Below are 22,983 nucleotides of genomic sequence, written 5' to 3'. Positions count from 1 at the left end.
AAAGCGCAAATAAGCAGGCTTTGGTTTTATTTGCGCCTTTATTTGGAACACAAACAGAAATGAATATAAGGTTTAATATTGGGAAATAATCCAACGCTAGCTTCAAAACTTTAAATACGGGTTCTTTTGGCTTTAAGTGCCAGCAAACCTTCCTTTCTTATACATTTTCTACCCTCTCCCGCCCTAAGATTACTAAATAATTTAGCAGCATCTATGAAAGGACACTTTTCTTGCCGTGTATGTGTGGCATGTCCTCTTGCTTTTGTTGTTATCTAAAAAATTTATGACAGCTGCCGCACCACAACGAGCTTAATGCGTGCGAACAGCTGCCGTGGCACGCGTTCTTTTGGTTGCCTCAAAAATTGTGGCCCCACAAACAAATCCAGGAGGAGGAGGAGCAGGGAAAGAACAGGAGGGCAATGGACGAAATCCTTTTAAAAAACAATTTATGCCGAGTAGGATGCTACCTTTTTCGTCAGGGTGTTTAACAAAGTGCTAATTTAAAAAGTTCAGCCAGCAGCTACAATGGCCTGGACTGGTGGTGGGCGTGAGTTGAGGCAACAAAGTAGGAAAATAGCAAAAATTGCTAATTAAAAATTTATATGAAGTTGGCAGTAATAGCATTTTTAATTATAGCCAACTCATGCGGCAGCAACACAGCAACAGCAGCAAAACCAGTAACGGAAGTGCGGCATAAACATTTTTGAGGTCGTGGCGCCAGGCCCTTTTGTTGTTCCTGTTGCAACTTCGATTTTGGCCCACAAAAAAAAAAAAAAGGGAAAGGTACAGGTACAGGTGGTGGTGGCCAAGGAGAAGCTAAAACCAGATTGTTAATTAAATTCGTAATCTAGGCAACAGAGGAATTTACCCAGAAATGTGTGTGTATAGAACAAACAGGCTTCAAATAAAGTCGAAGCAAATTCCAGCAACAATTGCATTTGACGTCAAAGGATTTTCTACTCCATGTCCATACATATGCACTTAATGAAAACTTCATTTGAAATATTCATAAATTCATAAATACCCATAAGCTAGCCGGGGTCAGGTAGCAAAAATGCCAAAACAATAAATGTGAATGGAAAAGCCAGAAGAATGCTTTCCTTTCTTTGTCCATTGTTTTGGGAGACGTAGAAAGAGAGAAGCCTTTGCATGCAAATAACAATTAATTTATTGTTTACTTATTGAGATTTTTTCTTGTGTTCTTTTTTCTGCTCTCTGGTATGTTTTTGAGTTATTTTGCCTTATTGATGGGTCTTATTTAAGACTGGCTTTTTAAAGCCACAAAACCGACTTCAGCCAGACTGTTGCTGAAGTTCAATTCGAAACTTTTGTCAAATTAATTAATTAAACTACACTACAGCGGTGGCAATGGCAATGGCAGTGGCACACAGTGGCATTAATAATTGAAAGGCGTCCGGTTGAAGTCGTCACTTTGTCCAGGACATGGTCCCGAAAGTCCGCAAAAACAAACAACTGAATGCGGCGCAGGGCCAACAAGTATTGCAAAAGTTGTAAAGTTCAACGTAGAACTTTTGTAGGCCGACTTTTTCCCCGACTTCAGCCTCCCTTCCTTAACTTAACTTGGCTGTCTACGCCTCGTAAAAGTTCCTAGCATGGCCTTTAAGATCTGTCTTTAAAAGCGTTTAGTGCACGCGGGTCGGCTATTTCGTTTCAATTTTGAGGCGCATAAAAATCAACGCCACAGCCTAATTAGTGCTGGGTTGTTTGGCCACTTCCCCTTCTGGCAGGGTGACTACTAAACAGAAAATATAAACAAAACCCACCCACCACCCTACTATTACCCTGTCTTCTTCTGTTCCCTGGCAAATAGTTGAAAAGTTGTGAGCTATCATTTTCGCATTGGTTGAGAGGTTTCGCCTTTTGTCGGGTTATGAATGCGCGGCTTTTATCTGCACGGTGAGAAATTATCTTTAAAGAGTATTAGGAAGATTTTAAGGGGTTCATTTACAGTATTTATAATGCAAGACTAAGTACCGGATGCTAGAGATCCAAGGAAAAACTAAAGAAAGATAAAGGTAAGTTTGGGAAACTTATCTTTTTCCTTATCATCCTTGATTTATAAGTTTCTTTGGCTAAAGCTTAGTTTTAAGTAATATTTCTTTTAATATTTCCTTATTTTCCTTAGCAATATCTATTAATTCAATCCAATTAATTCATAAATTATTTCAGGAAATCAGCACACAGCTTCCCTTCACATTACTAAAATTTTTAGCTAATTACTTTTCCAATTATTTCGTAACGTGTACTTCAAAAAAATCAACTGATAGAGAGGCTTGGGCAAAGTTTTCTGCCAAGCGGGATGATAAGCGCATTTACATGTTTATCAAGTCAAGGGAACTGAGAGCAGAGCAGAGCAGAGCAGAGAGTCCTGGAGTCCTAAAGTCCTGGGTGCCCCCAAGCAGGACGCACTTCAAGTCATTAGGCAAGTAACTAACCTTTTGTTTATGGCTGCTGAATTTCTATAATAACAATTATGGAAATTAGCCGGGCCGCTCACTAAGAGGAGGCTACGCTGGCTATGCTGCCAGCGGTTCGTTGCCATTGTTTTCGCGGCTAATTAGGTTTGTGCCAAATAGGCAGAAAAGACGCTACTCACTGCAAATATGCCTTGAAATTAAATTAGTGTAGCATACTTGAGGGCGTGCTGCTGCTGCTGCTGCTGCTGACAGGCCTTCTGTAGTCCTCGACCCGCCATGGAAGTGGAAGTGAACATGGAGTGGAGTGGAGTGGAATTTGTCGGTCTTTCTACTTACTAATTGAGCCGGCATTTGGCCATAATCTTGTGGGTAACTCACCTGTAAATAAAAGGGAGAAGAGAGAGAAAGAGACAATTTGATTAGCATGTTGAATTTGCTTTATTGCAATTGGTTTTGTCAAATCTTTTGAGCAATCAAATCTAATTAAGCTCCGGTCCCTAATCACTTTTTGTGGTCATCTTCATTGACAAGTGATGGTCAGAGATTTGTGTGGGTGCCGTAAAGGGGATAATATATTTGCTTCAATTGTCAATATATATACATACATATATGTATACTGTATATTGAGCCATTAATTATGGAACTTAATTAGCAAAGGCGATAAAAAGTAAAGTGCTGTGTATATGTGCTTGTATTGTAATGGTCAAATAAATCCCTTTTAATTAAGAGATAAACAGAAGCAATTAAATTATTAATTATTGCCCCACCAACACCCACACACACACAGCATTTGCATAGAAAATATGCTGCATGTTTCATGGGGGAGAAATATTGTGAGAATAAAAAAAGAAACAGATACAGAAACATTCGCTAATCCTTATGCATATGGAAATCAATAATACGCCTGGCTTGTAAGCTGCTAATTGTTGCTAAATAAACAAGGCTCGCCGGCTGAATGGCAACAAAAAAGGCCCATCAAATATTTATCAGCTGGCAGAGTGGGGGAGGAAAATCAGCATCAGCAGGCGGTCAAGCGTTAACTTGTAAATAAATAATTTCCCCACAGTTCATAAATATATCGATGTATATATATATATATTTGTATGTACATAAACGCAGTAATATCACACATCCGCCGGAGGGCTCTCGCCTAATTTATCGATCATCATCCGTCAAGGCTTTTAGCGCCCTGCCAAATATGTTTGCACTAATTGATTTCCTCTTTTCCTCATTCTATCGGACATATATGTACATTCTCATTCCCCAAAAATACACACAGACAGAGAGTCCTGTGTCCCCTGGTTGGTCCTAGTCCTGTCATCGATTTTGGCCAGCTAAATCACGCTGTGACAATTGCATTTGGCAAATTTTCCCAAATACAATTTTCCGTGGTCGACCGCCTGCAATGAAATTACGCATACGCCGGGGGTTCCATCTTTCGTAATGCGATTTTGAGTGCAAAAATATGCATATGAATGACTGATCGTTTTGCTAAAACATATTTTCAGCTTTTTTCATTCACAGCGGATATATATTATATTGACTTTGATGATAATGCTATCTTTTAATAATATTCAATTGATTTTTAGGGACAAATATAGGTTTTGTTTATATTTCATAAATTGTAAAATAAAATATAATCCCATTGAATACTTGCAAGATAACTTTCAAAGAACTCCCCTTTTGCTAACAGCTCGTTTTGTTTTATAATTTTTCCCCCTCCAATGACTTGGGATTTTCAGTCCTGTTTTGGTAGCTGATAAATCGCGGCTTATTAGCCAGGCTCTGACCAGCAAACGGGGCTAACCAACTCAAATGTCATTAAGGGGTTAAAGGTACATGGGTTTGGGTATTGGGATGGATGAATGGATGGATCTGTGTTCTGTCTCTGGAATGAGAACGAAACCGAAACGCTGTTGCTGCCATTGTTTGTCTGTCTGACCCTTTGCATAATGAAAGTAACGTTGTGGCAGCCATTTTGCGGTTTGACAAATGTTGTGTCAAATTCGGCAACACAGCCGCAACACACACACACACCGAGAGAGGGGAAGAGGGGTTGTGAGGCCAAACCGCTGGACAACTTTGTCAAATGCTAATGGACTCAACTCCAGAGCATTTCTCCCCTTAAAACACAAAGAGCGCAAAAATTAGCCAGGGCTGTTGCTCCACTCGGAAAGTGTGTCCTTGCAGGTGCATCCTCTGCTCTCCTCTCCCTCTCTCACTCAACTCTTTCAACTTGACAACAACGGTGAGCTGACCAAAGCAACCGCTGCTGTCGACAGCAACAATATCATCAGTGTTGCACACACACAGCACACACATAACACACGCTTGCAACATGAGCTGCATGAGCAGCAACATTAAAAAACATTAGACCAGAAATCACTTGGCAGCAACCACCTCGTTTGTTGCAGGTACGCGGCAGGTGGTAGGTGTGTGAGCAAGTGTGTGGGAGAGTGTGCCACTGCAACATCTGAATCCACAAAATGCGGCTTAGGCGCAGACTGATGATGATGTTGCCTGCCTGTTAGCTGCTGGATGCCTGTCTGCTGCCGCCTGCTGCTAATGCACTGAGAAATAAATGCCTATACTTTAAATAGAGAAGAGATTTGTGAATTTTTAGAGAATTTAAAAGCAAAAAGAAAGTATCACAAGCCTTTTGGAAATTTCTTTCTTTTCTACATACTGAATAAGTTTAAATTTGCCATGTTCTTTTTCAAATTCTTATTCTTATTCCCCACTTTAAAAACCCTAATTTCTTACTGTGTATACGCTCCACTCTGCTTTTGGCCTGGCTGGTTGTCCTGGCAATGATTTGTTGGCATTTTCGCGGCTAGCACACACTAAGGGAATGAAGGAAGGCAGCGGGCAGGGATGCAGGTCGGCAGGATTCAGGAGCAAGTGAAGGCTGGACTATGAGGGCATCTACAGGCACCATCATCGTATTACCAAAAGTCGTGCCCTGCCTCTCCCTAGTCCTAGTCCTGTCCTCCCCCCCCCCTTGTTCCGGTCTCGCCTGCCAACGTCCTGTGTAAATGTAATCCCGATGTTTTTGGGTCTGGGCCCCGGCCACTTGCCAGTCACACACTCCATTTATTTTTCACTCCTTCAACTCCTCTCTCTCCTGGGCTCAGCCTCAAAATGCACTCTGCAACCGCAGCGCCAGGATTCGGGATTCAGGATTCGGGAAGCTGGATTCATGGATACCGGATTCTAGAATAGGAGCCCCTGCCATGCACTTTTTAGGCTAATGCTTTTGTTGCCGACCTTGTTTGTTGCCACTTTCCGAGGCACTTTACAGCAGGCAAGTTTCGGATCCCAACTCATTTGCATATTTGAGCGGGAAAAGTGCGGCATTGTAAGTTTTTTGGGTGGCCGGAAAATGTGAAAAGTTTTCGCCAGCCAAGACTTTGTGTAGCTTAGAAAATTAGTAAATATTTGCCGAGGCATTAGAAGCATACTTGTCTGGCCAATGCCTAGACAGTCAGAAGACAAAGAAAAGTATAAAAAAAAAGAAAAGAATATAGAAAATTGTAAAACGAAATTACTGCTCAAAATATTTGTATAGAAATTATAGTAAACTTTTCCACATTGTTTGGCAACTTCCGTTCGAGTTCAACGGAATTGTCACAGCAACAAAAAGTCAACTCAAAGTTGCGGCAATAAATTTGAATAAATTAAGATTGATTTGTTGTTTGCCCGACAGCGGCGGCAGTAGGAATATTATTATTTAAGCCGGTTGGAAAAGCTGTGGCAAATAAACAAAAATTCATAGTCAAACAATGAACAAAGCAAAGCACACATAATATGCCAAAAATGTTTTCCCACAAACACACACACACACACTGGGAAAGTACACAAAAGCCAAAAGCAAATTATTTAAATCAACAGAAGAAGCTCTGAAGCTGAATCTGAAGCTGAATCGGAATCAGAGTCACAGGACCAGAGAATATTGTCGAATAAAATGTGGAAAATGGCAAATATATGTATATATGTATATATAAAACTCTCTGCTCCTGCATATATGAAAAATGCCATGCCCAGGACTATGGCATCCATCAACACATTCATCTTCTGGACGACGAATCCGTCGAGGTCCGACGAGGACGACGATGAGGAAAACTTTCTGCCATGTATGTAAATTTTTGATTTGTGCCGAAAAATGCATAAATAACTGTTAATATTTAATATTGTTAACTTGTAAATTTTAAATGAAATACAACAGGGCAGAGGCCAAGCCAACCGACCAGCTCTTTTGCGGCTTGACTCTGAGCTGAATGTTGCCTGATGATTGTCCTAGGGTTTTGCCCTTTGTCCTTACTCCTTTTTCCCCTCTCCCTCTCCCCTTGCTGTTGCATATGAATTATGCAGTTTTTAACAAAAATCCCGCAGCAGCAGGATTTACACGGCTGGCTTGTTGCCTCTCTCTTTCTCACTTGACCCTTTTGTCCACAATGTGTGTCCAATGTCCAGGCAAAAGTTAAATTGTTTTTTGTTCTATTTTATTATGCTCATCATAAATTTTCCATGTGCTTGCATATGAGTTTTCTGCACTTTTCAGAGTTGTAAAATTTAGAAAATGACATTTGTCAGCTGCATAATCGGAAGGAAAATGGGATTTAAGCCCTTAATCGTATATGCAAAGCTGTAGTTCGTCTCGTAATTAAAAAATTTAATACAGAGAGAGAGAGAGAGAGTGAGAGTGGGAGCCTAAGTCCTTAAGTGCATTTCAATTAAATTGTGTTACCGCCAATGCAATGTTTTCTGTAGCAGCTGCCACTGCATAAATCATCCATCCGCGGGATGACAACCAGAACAACAAAAAATGCAATAAAAAACCGAGCAGAAAAAGCGGGAAAAGCCGTTCAATTTAAAACGTGTGGGACTCTCGCGGTGTGTCTCGAAAAAATAGAAATATATTCTATTTATTTCACCACCGCGGCTGTGCAAATTTAAAACTTATAAGCACGCCAACTAGCAAACACCAAACACCAAACCAGCAAACCAACAAACACAAAAACCAAACAAACAACGAGAGCTCAATGCTGAGACGCAACACCCACATGGTACGGTTTTTCCCAACGCTTTTAGCCACTCTCTCTCTCTCTAGCTGTTCTGTTCTGGCCATGGCCAAAAGCCATAAAGTTTTTATTTATTTGCATTTGCTCACGTGTGCATGTTTAATTAAATTTGAAGCGCCTGAGAAGCCGCCATCGAGGCTCGGCTGGGGAATTATTTTTTTCGGTTACGGTTGGTTTTTTTTGCGGCTAACGTAAAACAAAATATGTACATGCAAGGTGGAAACTAACATTTACACATAAGAAAATGGTAATAACAGAGGTTTAAGAATTTTGAAGAGTAACTATAGTTATTAGGAAAATATTGTAAAACGCTTAAAGGGCCCATATTTTACATAATTAATGGTTGCAGGCACCTAAAAGTAGTTTTGTATATTTTTCCAAGAATTTCATATCATTAGTTTAAAAGCCTCTTGATTACACTTGATAAAACCCACTTTTAGCTATCAAAACACCTAGATTTTCTTCTTATAAACCCTATTCCTTAAGGATAATCTCCAAAACGAATCACTTTTCTTCAAGTGCACTAAAAAGTTATGTCTCACAGAAAGGTCCTATTCGTATGCCCGGCATATGATGCAGTTTACGTAACGAAAATTGAGTTGGACATGACCAAATTGCGGTTGGTTCGGGTTCGGGTTCGCTGCTTTGTTTTTCGTTCTTTTACCCAAAAAACTTCCTTTTTTGTTTTGGCCATGTGGCCTGGTTGGCCGCTATCCTTCGTCCTTACTACGGCGGTACGGATGATGAGTGGGAGTGGTAGAGTAGAGTAAAGGGGACGGAAGGACTCTCGAAGGACAGCACGAAGGCGTGGCATGCAAATTGGAGCGTGACGTGCATTTCGTCAGCTCCTTTGATGCGCAATGGATCCCCGCCACCGAATCGGTGGTTTTTAGGACCAGTTGCCCGTTCTAGTTTTGGATTCCTTTTTTTTTTAGTTGGTTGGTTAAACTGGGCACTGGCCTCTAGGCTCTAGGCTCTCTATCCCAGGTTCCATGGCGCGAAAGTAGAGCTCTTCCGTCAGCAGAAAGGGCATCCAAAAGTAAGGCAACAGCTTCAGCTGACTTGACAAATGACAAATGACAAGCAGACGACAGGCTGGCAAAGGGACGAGACAGCTAAAATGCGTTAATTAAATTGTCTCAAACTGCTTGAATTCGGAGACAAGCTCAAAAAGGGGGAGTTCAGAGTCACACACATGTCTATGATGCACTTAAATAAATCTACACAAGCACTCTCCCTTCCTTCAAGGCTACAAACAGCAAGGAAATCATTTCTGCTGCTCTTTAACTTCTACAAAAAAGTAGAAAAATTATCTGCACCTAGAAAATTAATAATGTTAATTATTCTCTTCTATTTTTGGTACATTTTTTTTTTCAGAGTGTATCAACATTTGCTGACAGCTTGTTTAGCCAGCGAAGCTCATAAAATTTGCAACTTTGTTCTAGAGCGTGGAGATTTTTGTGTGTACAATTTATGCGCCTCATTAGTTGGGCCCAAAAGACAGAGAGTCGCAAGGGGGACGGGACACACACACACACTCATCACACACATCATCATCATTAGTCACTGGTTGTGTGCGCCTAAAAATATGCCAAGCGTTTTGCATTCGCTCAAAGGGCAGACGCCGACGACGACTGTCGCGCCCAGTTCAGTCAAATGAAATGGTTTTCGACGATGTTTGACATATTTCAACACTTTAACAAACTGCCGAGCAACAAGGGTGGCTCCAGGCTCCTGTTGCTGATTCTGCTGCAAAAATATTCCATACATATACTATATATAAATATATATGTTTATATGAGCATATGAATGTGGGCGAGACTCGTGCGAAGATTTTTCATATTTGGGGCCACATATGTCAACGCCACGCGAAGAGGTTTTGCTGCAGGAGCCGTGTCCTCGTGAGTTGTTGAAAGGGTTGAAGTGGCACACACACACACACCACACCATCAACACCCGTCCCCCTTATTCATCCAGGCCATATAGCCATGTGTCCTACCCGGAAAAGGAAAAGTAAAAACGCGACTAAGACTCATGCTCAGCCTGCTTCGCGCATTGATTTTGTTTTGCTTTCCCTTCTGCATTTTTATGCACTGAGAGAAAATTCGTTATTAAAAATGTTTGCTATTAAGGTTATAGTTTTTTTTAAGGCTGCAAGGATTTATATTCTGAGGCACAATTTTGATTTGGTTCTTTGTATTCAGATAGATTTCATAATGGATATTTCAAAGTTTTTCGCTTTAATTTCCTCTAGCTTATAAGAGCTAATATTAAACTAAACTTTAAAATATTATTTCCATATATTTCTAAGCAATAAAAATGACTACAAGAATATTTAAAGATTTTCTAAGCAAGTATAAGCTTAATTTTAAATAAATTACATTTTTTGACCCTATTAATTCCACATTTTCAAAACCTTTTTTGCTAGAATTTGAATTAATCTAATGATAAAAACTTTCTTAACTACTTTTAAGTAATTCTTGAAAAGAAATTTCTATAGTTTTTCGACAAAATATAATTTTTAACCATTATTTCTCGCCCTGCTCTGTTGTTGGCTTTTCTTGGACCCATCATCGTGGGCTGGTGCTCTCATTCATTTCATTTCCCCGCCTTGCGTTTTATTTTATTTTATACGCTCGCTTTTTATTTTTCCGCCTCTGTCTGAGGCTCACAGTCTGAGCCTGCTTCTGGCTCCTGCGTTTGCCTACTTTTTATGTGTTTTTATTTATTTGCGCCGCTTTGCAATTTCAAAAAGTGTTCGCACGGCCCAGGAAGGCAAGGTAGGTAGGGTTTGTAATCCAGAGACAGAGACGCGGGGACATGCAAGGACCAAAGGCTTAGGGAGGATGGTCGTCGTCTCCTTACGCCATGGACTATTTCCGTGCCAAGATGAGGCTCGCGTGCTCGACTGCCTTATATTGCAAAGCGGGCATAATAAATATTTGACGCTTCATAAATCTTTAAAGAGTTGCCAAAAGCAACAGCAGCCGGAGCCGTTCGGGTCGTGTGTATCCTGGAGCCAGGATTCTGGTTACTGGTTACCCTGAAGCCAGGATCCATTCTGCTGCCTTAATGGATTTGCTACTTTTCGCCGCTCTACGTTTATGCTAATGACTTTGCCACTGCAATTGGAAGCGGCTGCTTCGGCTGCTGCGCAAATTTGACAACAAACTCTGGGAGGATGGATAGAGATGGAGGCTGCGAGGAAAGGCCACTTGGGAAACCCTTGCAAATTGCATGAACAGAGAGAGAGAGGGAGAGGGAGTGGATGCCTACTACTACGAAAATCTTGGCCACAATTTTCACTTGCACTTTGGAGGTTGAATGTTTTGGAGGCTGGAGGAGCTTCGAGGGTTTTTTAGCAGCTTCCTGCGGGGGTTTGGAGGGGGTTCTCTATAGCCATTTTTGATTTCCCCAATGATTTGCATTAACATTTCTAGCACCACGCAGCAGTGGCAGCTCCCGTTGATCGTTCGGCAGGAGCAGGAGCAGGAGCAGCTCACCTTCGACCTTATTCACCCCAAAACTCATATTCACACAAGAGCAAATACGCAAATACACACAGACAACGGTCAATCGATGAAGCGTAAGCACATTATGCGGGTTAGTTTGGGGGAAAACAGGGGTTAAGGCGGGTCGCGACGGGTTAAGGCCGCCTTTGCCTCGGAGCGCACACAAATGAACTATTGTTTATAAACTCCCAACGACCCGGAAATCGGTATTGGGGCCTCTTCCCCCCCCCCCATCGGTTTCAGTTTCGGTTTCGGATTCTGATTCAGCATCCGGATCAGCTTCACCTTCACACACACATCACCGCTCTTTGCTTTTTGTTTTGGCCTCAAGAGCCCGCTGGGCATTTCGAATTTTCTTCATTCGGATATTATGTAATTAAGACCCCATGCAAATGCATAGCTCAGGACAGGCATTGGAGGAAAATACAGAGAAAAGTTCAAGGGAAACATGGAATTTTCATGGTAATACTATATATATACTAAAAACCCTTGTAAAACTATATTTTTATATGTCCAAAGTATCCAATAAACGTGGTTTAAGATCTCTAAGGTATAATAAAGTATTCTAAGATATAATAGCATACTTTTAGATGCCTTTTTAGTAAGTTATTACTGCTAGAAACCTCTATCACAACCTTAGATTATATGAAATTCCGATAATTTCTTTACAAAAAAAGTATATTTTTTTCACAGTGCACCTATCTCCGCCTGCCAGCTTCCCTTACGCTCCAACCCCTTTGTTTCGCACCCCCCTCTTTCACGTACATTCATCTGAATGCGGGGTTCTTCTGCAGTTCGTCGTCATCGTCGTTGCCGGCGACCCAGTTCATTTAAATTTGGCGCCGAGCCAAGTCAAGGCAGCGAGCCAAGCAATGAGCATTAAAGTTATGCTCATAGTTGGGAAAACTGGGGGCCAGAAAGGGGAGGGCTACGAGGAGAGCGGAGGAGGTGGTGTGTGTGTGTGAGGTGTGTGCCCGTCCAGGCGTTGCTTGTAGCTTTGTTTGTTGTTAAGTGTGTTAACAGGGTTTATGCTGCACACACTCACTAGCATATACACACACAGACAGACGCGGTCGTAATTATAGCATTAAATAGGCTATGCAGAATGTAGGGAAAATAAATATTAAAGTTTAGACTCTTTTGGATTTGTTTAAAATATAACAGAGCTTTGAAATAAGTATAGGAAATGGAGGAATACTTAAAGACTCGAATATGTTTCAAACAATTAATTATTGTCTTCTTTAAGACATCAACAAAGGTTCTTAAACAATTTTAATATTACTTTATAAACTTTGATATAAGTATATTAAATGAAAGAATACTTAAAACTACACAAAATTATTACAATTATCAATTGGTCTTTTTTAAGACACCAATGACAGTTCTAAAATAACTTTTATATTTTCATTATATAGTAATAAATTTAGTCTTGAATTAGAACAATTGTTTCGATTAATTCATCAAGGGTTTCCATAAGTATTATTTATTTATTTAATATGATTAATTTAAATTTAATTTAAAAGTCGCTTTTAGAGGTGATATTTCTATTTAGACAAACTTTAATCGTGGCATACTTTTAGAAATGAATGCTAATTCAAGAGGCTTGTCTGGCATCCTTGATTCAGATTTCTAAAGATTGACTAAGAACCCTCAAAACTTCTGCTATTATTCTGACTGCAACTGTTTTTCAACAGGAGTGTTACACACCCACGCATCTCCTGCAAGGATACCTCGTCCTTAAATTTAGATCCCTCGTCTCCATGTGTGTCTTATTAGCGTTCAGCTGTTCAGGCTTTAAAGTGGTCTCCTTCGTGTCCTCCATCTTGTGTTTTTTGTGACCGCTTTAAGATGGCGCTCACTGTCGCTGTTGTCGCCATTGTTGTAGCCTGACAACTTCCGACAGCCATCCATCCAGCACACACACCACACTCACACATACAGTAAAGTATAATACAGTACACCTTTTGCCACCCCCAAAGGTGCAGCTATTATTATTTTTGTGAAATAAAAACCGCAATTACCTGAGAGTAAAATATATATATATGGCAGTCGGAGCAAATAAACCAGTGAGTGAGTGCGTTTGTGTACTACTGGCGGCGAGTGTGTGACACAAAGCAAACAATATGGCGACACGCAACACTAAACAGACGCAGGCCAAAAAGGCTCGAGGGGGGGCAGAAGGAAAACGGCAACAAACAACAAACGGTAAAGAGCAAAAGGGGGAAAGGAGGTGTTTGAGGTTTTGGCCAAGTTGTATCCCCCTGCAATGTTGGGCAACATTGTTGCAACGACTCCTTCAGAGCGCGTCAACATTAGTTGCTTTAGTTGCAAAGTGTTGAATTTAATTATGCCAAAGCGTCCATGTGCGAGAAAGTGGAAAAAGTACAAAATGAGAATAGAGAGAGAGTTTTTCCCCACTAAGTAGCAAAGCTTAAGGCACTGAAAAGAATTATGAAACCTTTTTTTATAACAATTTAAACTAATTTAATTATGTGTACATGAAGTTTTTCTTATGCTTTTCGTTTGCTAAGATAAAAATAAAATTTTTTATGTATATTTTCCCATTTAAAATTGTTAAAATTAATCTATCATCTGTTATCCCTTATTTAACTTGATATTTCTTTGTGTACTCTCCTTCTTAAGCTCAAAAATTGAGTAACTGCACGTGAATGAAAATGAAAACAAAAGGGGAGTCGTTGCAGTCCTGCAGGATCCAACTTTCACGCTAAAAACTTTTGCATTTCTTAACTAGTCTTTGTTATTGTTTACTGTTTTATTCTCTCTCCCTCCAAAATGCAGAAAATTAAATTGCCCTGCCCCTAAGCCCCCTTTTTGGCGAAGGAAGCCAAAAAAACACCACCGAGCAGACAACACGCAGAGCCAAACAATAATTGAAATAAACACTTAAAAACTTTGACTGCAGTAGCAGTAGAAGCAGCAGCACTTTCCCTGTTTTTCCCAGTCCCCACTTGGTCTTTGCCATTTTCCCCCTTTGTGTGTTTTTCCTTTTTGGAAAACTGGAAAATAGTTTGCCCGTGGCTGGCAGTTAAATTCTCCGAGATAGATTACAGATTTTGCCAGAGAAAACAAAGGAAACAGATAAATGCGCGTAGTTTGTGATTTTGGAGACAAATGCGGCCAGAATATAATTAAGTCATTGAAGCGTTTTTCGGGGAAAAGTCAAATGGCAAGGACATGCATCGGCATTGGTCACAAAAGCAAGTTCGCTTTGGGGGACATGTCCTTGTTTTTGTGGGCCAAGAGACCGCAGGCATTTGTTGTGTTTACATTTCGCACTCATTATGGCTTTAACCCCAGGGCCCATGTGTTTTCTAATCTAGACCAGCGAGTTTGTCAATGTCAGATTGACAAATGGCATCTCTTTAGCCACACACATACACATACACTCTGTTTAATTATTGCGTATAATTATGTGGGCAGAAAGGATATGCTCCCAGAAAAAGCATATCCCTATTTAAAGCATAAATCGAATTGCCAGGTTATCCCTTTCGGGCTTACTTAAATAAATTACAAATCCGTCATGGTCACTTGCTTTGCTGCCTTGAAATGGGTCTTTAATTTCGGCAAATTCCTGTGGCTCTAATGTATTAAGTGAAGATATTATAGTCTCAAAGGAAATACAATATATCTTATAGATTTCATCCCTTTTTAACCCAGTCTCTTAAGACCCCTTTATCGAAATTAACCATCTCAAAAATCGGTCACGGTCATTTTGGCCTGCTTTTGTGACATTTCCTTTTGCGCTTTAACCAGCCTGAAAATAAGATTTTAATTTAGCCGAAACAAAAAATTGTTGCTGTAACTGCCATTGTGGTTACTTTCATTCTTTATGCCTCGAAAGCCTTGCTAATTAATTTGATATTTTTTCCTGCGCGAGCGTTGCTAAATAGCAAAAATTAATGCCAAGGAAACACATTGTGGGCGTGTCCCCCTCCGATAACAAGGCGCTCACAAATGGCTCGGTAACATTTTGTTCCTCTTTCTGGGTCTTTTGTTCTTACAGTTTTTTTTATGGACATTCCATGGGCTCAGGATAAAAAAAAACACACACACACAAAAAATATATAAAAAAATGAGGAGGAGGCGGAAAAATTAATATCAATTTTCCAGCTTTGTCTAGGGCTAACAACCCCTCTTTGTTGTTGGCCAGTGGTAATGCTGCTGCTGTTGACGTAGATTATAATCAAATGTATTCTGTTCCGTTCTGTGAATAATTTTTCCTTGTTTTTGTTTTTTACGCAATGTTTGTTGTAATACGTTTATTTTTTTTTTATATTTTCATTGCGTGCCTTTGGGCGCTATGAATATATGTCCTTTCGGCCAGCTCCAGGCTATATTATATTAATAGCAATTACTCATAATTACTCGCTCTCTCTTTTTACGCTCGGCTGCTCGCTCTCTCTGTGTGTCTGAGTTTCCCTGCAATTAACTTGATTACAGCAACAGTGACAGGAATGGGAGTTTTCCCTCACTGTCTAGGCGCTGCACTGACCCATGAAAAGGACTGCTGATTGTAAAGGAGTGGAAAAGTGAAAAGCGAAAGGTTGGCAAGCACATGCTTATAAATCACAGAAGCTCCTTAAGCTGCTCCTGGCTTCCATTTCTTTTTTGGTGCTTTTTTCCCCTGCTAACAGGGACTGCCTTTGCTTTCGTTTTTCACTCAAATTCAGTTAACCGCCTCAAGGGTCTGGGAACGAAGCCCTCGTCCTGTATCTGGGCTGGGCATCTCTCGAGTGCGCTACAAGTGAGGATATTATTTTTCGCTTTTCAGTGGCTCAAACACACACACACTCCGACCGATAATAGAACATTTGGCCGCAAGACAAATTATTTCGAGGCCAACGGGAAAAAGTAGAAAGCGGAATGTGCACAGGGAGAAAATAAGGAAAAGCCTTTAGTCCTATTGCAGGACTTTCTTTTAAAAGATTTTGATACAAGAATGCCAACGTTATCCTGTAAGCTTGGAGAAACAAGGGAAGGAACTTTTCTTAATGCATTTTGATGCAAGAAGAATTAAATTTAAAGTAAGAATGGACAAATGATCCTAAAATTAATTTAGTTTCTACATTTCATTACTATTTTCTTCAAGTGCAAAGCACTCTCTTTACCTCTATTTGAGGCACCGCCCCTCGGGGCGACAATCATCATCAGTGTCAGCAACAGGAGGCGGATCCGTTGGCTTTTGATTCCAGCGGCCAAAGCGCGTTATTCCAACTGAATCCGTATCCGAATCCGAACAGAATACACCTCCGCTACAGCTGCTGCTGCGGGGCGTGTTTTTTCGTAATTGAAAAGCCAAAAGCCAGAAGTGAAAAGCGCCAAAACGCCAAAGCCAAAGCCAAAAGCCAAAGTGAAAACTCAGCTACAAGTGGCGCCGAATGGAAGGAAATTTATATGGTTAGACGAGCGAGTCAAGGACGTTGAAGCTCCCTCTTGCTGATTGACAACATATTCAAAGCCAAATCATCGACTAATGCCGGTAACGACTGCCAATGGTTGTGAGTGTGTCTATGTAATGTTAGTGAAAATGTGCCAAGCCGTCGCATCATGTGCGAGAATTAATTAACAAAATTGCGTTTTAAAAATGCGAAGCGCGCCTTCTTTTTTCCGCAAAAAAAAAAAGGTTGCAATTACCGTTAATGAGTTTAATGCCAAAGGCGCCACCAAACGCATCATTCTCTCTCCTTGACTTTACTCTTAATGAGCAGGGGGAAGAAACGTCCTTTTAAGGTATCACAAAAGTTTCACAGCTTGTCTATTTTGATGTTTTCTGGTTCACTTTTTTTCACTTGCTACCCCTTTTTACTTTAAGCACTGAGAGAAAATAGATAATGTCAAATGAAGAAGTTTATCTAATGCTTATTATCTTACAAAAACTCAAGAAGGCTAGGAATGTTAGTGATGAGAAAAAGGACCTTGAATTCTAACTACTAACTATCGAAACTATCGAAATATTAAGATAATTATCGATTTGTTTTGTACTTTTTCTTGCTAGTTTTATGGGTAAGCAAAGAAAAGGTCAGTAATACAATTTGAATTCAGTATTTCAAAACAATATTCTCTATTATTAAAGGAAAATGCTATCTAAAAGATGTTAAAATCTTACAATATATTTATACCGAGAACAAAATTGGCATTAATAAAAATTGTAAGATGTTTTCTTGTTTATTGTTCAATTTAGAAAGGGTTTCTCAAACTTAAATATAGATATAATTTCCATTTCAACTAAATTCATTTTCCCTCCTGTGTATGGTTAATTTTTTTTCTACCCCATTTTTCCATTCTTGAGTTTGCTTCTTTTTTTGAAAGGAAAATATTTTACTTTCCTTTGCACTTGACTTCACTTTGACTATGGGGTCATGTCAGGTAGAAAAGTGCACAAGACACGCAACAAGTCTTGGCCTGAACTTGGAACTTGGCCAAGCAGCAAGAGCAGAACCTTTGACGTGGCTTCTGGAAATTACCCTTTTTACGTGGCACATTAATTTCGAGCAGGTTCACTGAGCACTCAACCCCGAAAGTGAGCCTGAACGAATCAACCCACACACATACTTCACAGAACCGTAGCGTCTTTTGACCCTTTTCCCCCACACATTTGACCAGTTCATTGAAGCGTTTTTGGATGTCAGGTTCTTTCTGTGTAAACTACACTGTATTGCCATGGAGAGAGAGAGAACCCTAAATGCCCCACAAAATGGCATTAATGACTAGCGTTGCTTTGATTTCAACTTACAGGAGCAACAGCTTGCTCTTCTATCTTACGAGCTATCTATCAGCCAATCAGCTTCCTAGCTCTTCCAGTCTTTTATTCTAGATTCAGGATTTTTTCCCCCCTTTTGCCGGATTTGTCTCAATTGGTAAATGGAAGCCAATTAGTGGCCGTGTGGCCGGGCTCTGTGTGGCCAAGTGTTAAATTAATTACCTAATGGCTGCACTCTTGGCCCCAATGGTTGGTCGGCTGGTTGGTTTGGTTGGTTTGCTTGGTGCAAAGTTTGCTTATTGAACTCTTAAATAAAATGCACATGCAACTCACTCGCACTATTTGCCATAGATATATCTGCTGCACGTCCTGTGTTTGTTGTGTAGTGTCTCTCTCTCTGGGTGTGCGTGTGTGTGTTGACTTAATTATATTTGCAGTGAGGAAAAACGAAATTGCCGGTAATCAGAGCTCGAGAGTCGGTCGAACCGAGAGCCAAGTGCTGCACAAATAGCCAGTTCAGTTCAGTTCAGTTCAGTTCAGGTCGGGGTCGTTTTGGTTCGCTTTGGGTCACAGGTCAAATGGAAGGGGGACAGGATGTGTAGGCAAAAGGCAAAGTGAAGCTCTGCCCATGACAATGGCTGAGCAAATATTAAACAGCCAGACAAACATAGTTGCATTTGTGCACTGGCAAAAGTTTAGGGGAAATTATGAAGGGAATTCCATTTAATTATCAATGAATATTTTTAAAATTTTCTTTTTTAACATGTAGTAAACTTTTTAAAGACTTCATTGATCTCTCGATCCTAATTTTTTTCTTGATATAAACTTTATTAAGGTTAGCCTTGAAGCTGAGGTTTGAAATCCTTTCAAAATGTGTCGATAAGTATGCTATAAAAACTGTAGGGAAGCAAATTAAGGGGAATTCTATGCAACAGATAAAATTAGGCACACAATTTATTGATAATATAAAATGTAAAATTACCAAGGATATTTCTTTAAACTTATTTAATCTTTTTGAGTTTTGTAATATTTGTATTACAATTTCCTCAAAGTGCACTCTGTGTGTGTGTGTGTGTGGTCAAGTCGAAGAAATCTTGACTGGTCAAATCCAGTTATAAAAATGGCCAGTCTAGAGGAGTCAATGCAACGAGACAACAAAACAGGAGAAGGATGATCCCCAAACGTATACGTAGAAGGTGTGCCACCACACGTGGTCCCCGTGTGTGTGTGCAAGAAATGTAAACTTAAATATTTTATGCCATTCAGGCGGCAAACACAAAGGCGGGTGGCACAACAAAAATAAAAATAATAAAAATGCAAGAAAAATACAAGAAAAGGCAGGAGTAGGAGTGATGCCAGGTAAGTGCCGGTCGCACTGAAATAAAATTGCATACTTTATGGCACAGGATGCGGCAGGAAGCTGGAGCAGCCAGGACCAAGAAGCAAAGGAGCAAAGGACTCGTCGTCTGGCAGACGTCTTTGTCAGCAAGCAGGCAGGCAGGCAGTCAAGGCAGGTTTTCCTGGCTGTCCTGGCAGCGAAGAAATTCGATGAAATTTATTTACAGTTTAAAAAGTAGACAAGTGCCAAGGAGAGGAAAAAGGATCCAAGGATCCGGGACTCCCAACTCCGAACTGCAATCGACTCTCGTGCGTGTCTGCCGGAGTTTATTTAAAATTCAATTATGGCACACAATTGCCGGGGCTGCTTGCCACCACAATGCCAAATGAAGCGGGTTATTTTTTGGCACAAATAACATAAGAACCCCCCGCCACAAGATACTTATGGGGACAAATTGAAATTGTGCAGCCTGCCTTGGTCGTCGGAGCTTAAGTGTATTGCAATTTAGTATCGGGAAAGTGCTTACCAAATAGTTTAGTTTATATATAAATTGTTCATCGATCCTTACCTGCAACAAAAAGAGAGAGGAAAATAATTAGTTAGTTAAGTGCTTAGGTTCTTGGTCTTTGCTTAAATCTAAAAACATTTGACAATTACAACAATCTCAGGGTTTTCTAGGAGGCACACAACATAATATTTATTTCAAATTTCATACGACAAATACTAGAGAGGTAGGTAGGTTGGTAGGGTGGTTTTTCTTTTTTAATATTTTATATCTTCACAAATCATAAATAACGCAATAAATCAAATTATGCAAAGAAGAGAAAGAGAGAGTGAGAGAAGGTAATCGAAAAAAAATATTTAACGAGCAATATAATTATTCTATGATACTCGTATAGATTTCCCTTAATTCATTTAATGATGCACCGTTTTCAGGAAATTGCCAGGGATCATTTTTCAAGGTCTATTTTTGCCATCTAATTATAATTTATGTCACTGGCACACACACACACAGCCTCCGGCTCCTAGAGATGTCTGCCGGCGATGCTTATAATTTAAATATTCCCCCGTGCTTTCGGTATCTGTTTCATCGTCCTCGTCATCATCATCATCATCACAGGCACCAGGAGCTTGTCATTGTGACACCCGAAATCTTGTTAAAGAAATCTCAATTATCAACTTTTATTGATTTGCATAGCAAGCGGAAAGCCCGGAAAATGGTAAACAAGCCTCGCCGAGAGCTCAATGCTATTTACGCTCCATTTTCCCAGCGCTTTGCCAAGACAGGGAAGAGCAGCCTTCGAAAGAAAAAAATGCACGAAAACAATTACGATAAAAATGCGAACTCGGGGTCTACGTTCAGGTTCTGTATTCCTTTTTTTCCCCGCAACGACTACACAGGACGACTCTGCAGGATGAATGGGCTTTGGTTAGGTAACCTGCCATGCGACAAGCTTTGAGCACGGATAAAAGCAAATTATGATAACAATAAAGATTTAACTAGGGAGGAGTCCTCAGTCGGTCGGTTGGTGGCTCAAGTGGATCGGATAGGAGGTTGGGTGGCTGCCCGTCTCTCCTGTCAAGTGGCATTGCCATGGCCATGCCATGCCATTGAGGAATCGACGCCACAAAAGGACGGCAGCTAGAAGCGAGCGCAGGGACAATTTAAATAGACATTTATCTTCTGCCAGGACACACATGCACACACACAGGACACCACATACACATATACACGTGCCGGTGCCTATAACAAAATTACAGCGAATGCGGCTGATCCATGACGATAATATGGGAATCCCCCACTTTGGCATTGATGATGCGAGCGAGGATAGCGAATGGGAAAAGAAAAGTTGAAGGAGGAGGAGGAGGTTGGACCAACAGGCATTTTTTGGGCGTTTGTCTACACTGAGAAACAAGGGGAGTAAGTTTAAGGGTTTTCTGAATCATAGAAAAGAAAGAAAAATCCTTTTCAAATGTCTGCAAATGGTATAAAGCCTTTTTGTTTGCTTTGTTTATATTTCAAAGCTAAAATAAGGTTGAATAGTCCTTATATATTTTATAACGCAAATATTAATGCCTAAAATTATATTTATTTGTAAGAATTTTGTTATTTATATTTTCTTATAAAATAATAATAATAAAATAAATATTTTCTTAGAAATCAGTCAGAAGAAAAGTAAATAATTTTAAAAATTAAAAATGACTTTATTTACAATTAACTATTTAAATTTGTAATATTAAAACCGCCTTTTTATTTTCATATATTGTTAGCTCTGTATTTATTTTTCTTTAATTTTATTTATGCAACAAAAACAACAACAACAACCATAGAATTTCCCCTCGTATTCATAGGCTTGCCTATTTCTACGTTTTTTGTTTTCTTTTCGCTTCGAGTTTTTCTTTTTTGTTCTTCCTTTATTATTTTCTTTATAATTTTTTGACTTGGCAAATGTTTTTCAAAGCATAAAAATACTTTTACATTAACTTGTTTCAGCACACACACACTCGTTTAGAGACTCAAACCAAAAGTTGTAGAACATTTTTGGGTTTGCTTTTAACGCTCAACGACTTTTGTGCCGAAGAAAAACAGCAAGTTGCTGCGGAAAACTCCAAAGAAGCAGCAGCAACAACAGCATAATAATCATAACAACAAAGCCGTGTGGCAAAGTGTGTGTTTATGTGCGGAATTCCCTTTTCTTAACTTGGAGGGGTGAGCTGGGAAAACCCCCAAAAAAAAAAGAAAGTTACCCTGTCTATCGGCTATATCAACATCATTTGCGTTAAGTGGAGAAAAAAGCTGAAAAAAGTTGAAACATTTACGATTTGCCTAATGCGTTTGACTATCTATCAAACCACAAAAAAAATGTACAAAAAACATACGGCAACAAAAAAATTAAATAAAGAAACCCTGGCTAGTAGCCTATTAAATTGCAATAAAGAAAATTCTTTGGCTGGCTGCCAAAATATGGGAGTAAAGCAACAGTTAACCAGATTTTTGGCTCGCCTAATTGGCTGCCTGTTGTTTGTTGTTGTCCTGCCCGCAGGACCCACACAACAACAGAAAAATGTAGCAAAAAACAAAAACAGGACGAAAAGGGAAAAGAGCAGCTAGCGTTGAACAAAAAACTGTTGCATACTTCGGGGGGGAGGCGAGCAGCCCTAATAACATTTGCCGATAATATGTTTGTGTGTGAGTGTATGAGTGTGTTTGGGGCAGAAATAAATAAAATACTTTTCGGGAGAAGGAGAAAAAAAGGAGCAGCTCTTGCCTTACGTGCTGGGGATTCTTCTTTTTGTCTAGGACACAACAGCAAAAAAAGGACCTCAACAGGAGCATAGATTTCGGCATATCGATAGCAAGCGTATTGCATATTTGCTTTTGAACTCTCTCTTCCCTCTCCGCCCCCGAAACTGAAGCTGAACACTTTTATGGCTTCTGGGCAAAATTTATGATTTCCCCTGCTCTTCCTTTGCTCTCTCTCTCCCTCCAGGTCCTTTGTTAAAAAAGGATTTCGTTTTGTACAGCTCGTTACCTGAATCTCCCACACCCCAGAGCTTCCTTTCCTATACGCCACAAATTTAAGCGCTTTAAAATTTGCATGAAAATCAAAGAGGCAAGGAGGCAGCAGGATGAAATTATGGCAATTAAAACAAATTAACTGTGAGTGAGCACAAAAGCGTTTCGAAAATCTCTGGGTATCAAAGTTCAAAAGCCTATCCTGTCAGTCTCTTCTCTTTATATATATATAGATGGAAAGTTAACTAAACAAAATACTAATGAACTTCGTAGTCCGTCAGGCCAAAAGCAAAGCAAATACTTGCTCTTAGTGGTAGCTTCAGGGCGGGGGAGAAATTGATTTGCATAGCAACCGGAGCATGTGGCATAGTCTGC

At 40.0% G+C, this 22,983-nt stretch overlaps 1 protein-coding gene across 43 annotated transcripts in view; it reads right to left on the bottom strand.

Annotated features, from left to right (window-relative positions):
• Positions 1 to 22,983, bottom strand: part of heph (polypyrimidine tract-binding protein 1 heph) — a 199,905-nt gene that overhangs the window by 64,268 nt on the left and 112,654 nt on the right. For 7 of the 43 annotated variants that reach the window (XM_086839761.1, XM_086839760.1, XM_086839754.1 and 4 more), the window contains 2 exons: positions 19,618 to 19,659; positions 2,775 to 2,816 (listed from right to left, as the gene is read on the bottom strand). The exons of 26 other annotated variants lie outside the window; for them this stretch is intronic. In XM_086839761.1, the coding sequence (XP_086695887.1) occupies positions 2,775 to 2,816; positions 19,618 to 19,659 (84 nt within the window). Of the gene's footprint in view, positions 1 to 2,774; positions 2,817 to 19,617; positions 19,660 to 22,983 lie in introns of those variants that run through there. 10 more of the 43 variants (XM_086839768.1, XM_086839767.1, XM_086839756.1 and 7 more) reach the window with 3 other exon arrangements.

Source organism: Drosophila serrata, unplaced genomic scaffold, assembly GCF_035046125.1.
Source record: "Drosophila serrata isolate PLE 108 unplaced genomic scaffold, ASM3504612v1 contig_376, whole genome shotgun sequence".
Lineage (NCBI taxonomy): Eukaryota > Metazoa > Arthropoda > Insecta > Diptera > Drosophilidae > Drosophila > Drosophila serrata.
Note: the sequence above shows the minus strand (reverse complement) of the source record. Positions and strands in the feature narration are given on the sequence as shown.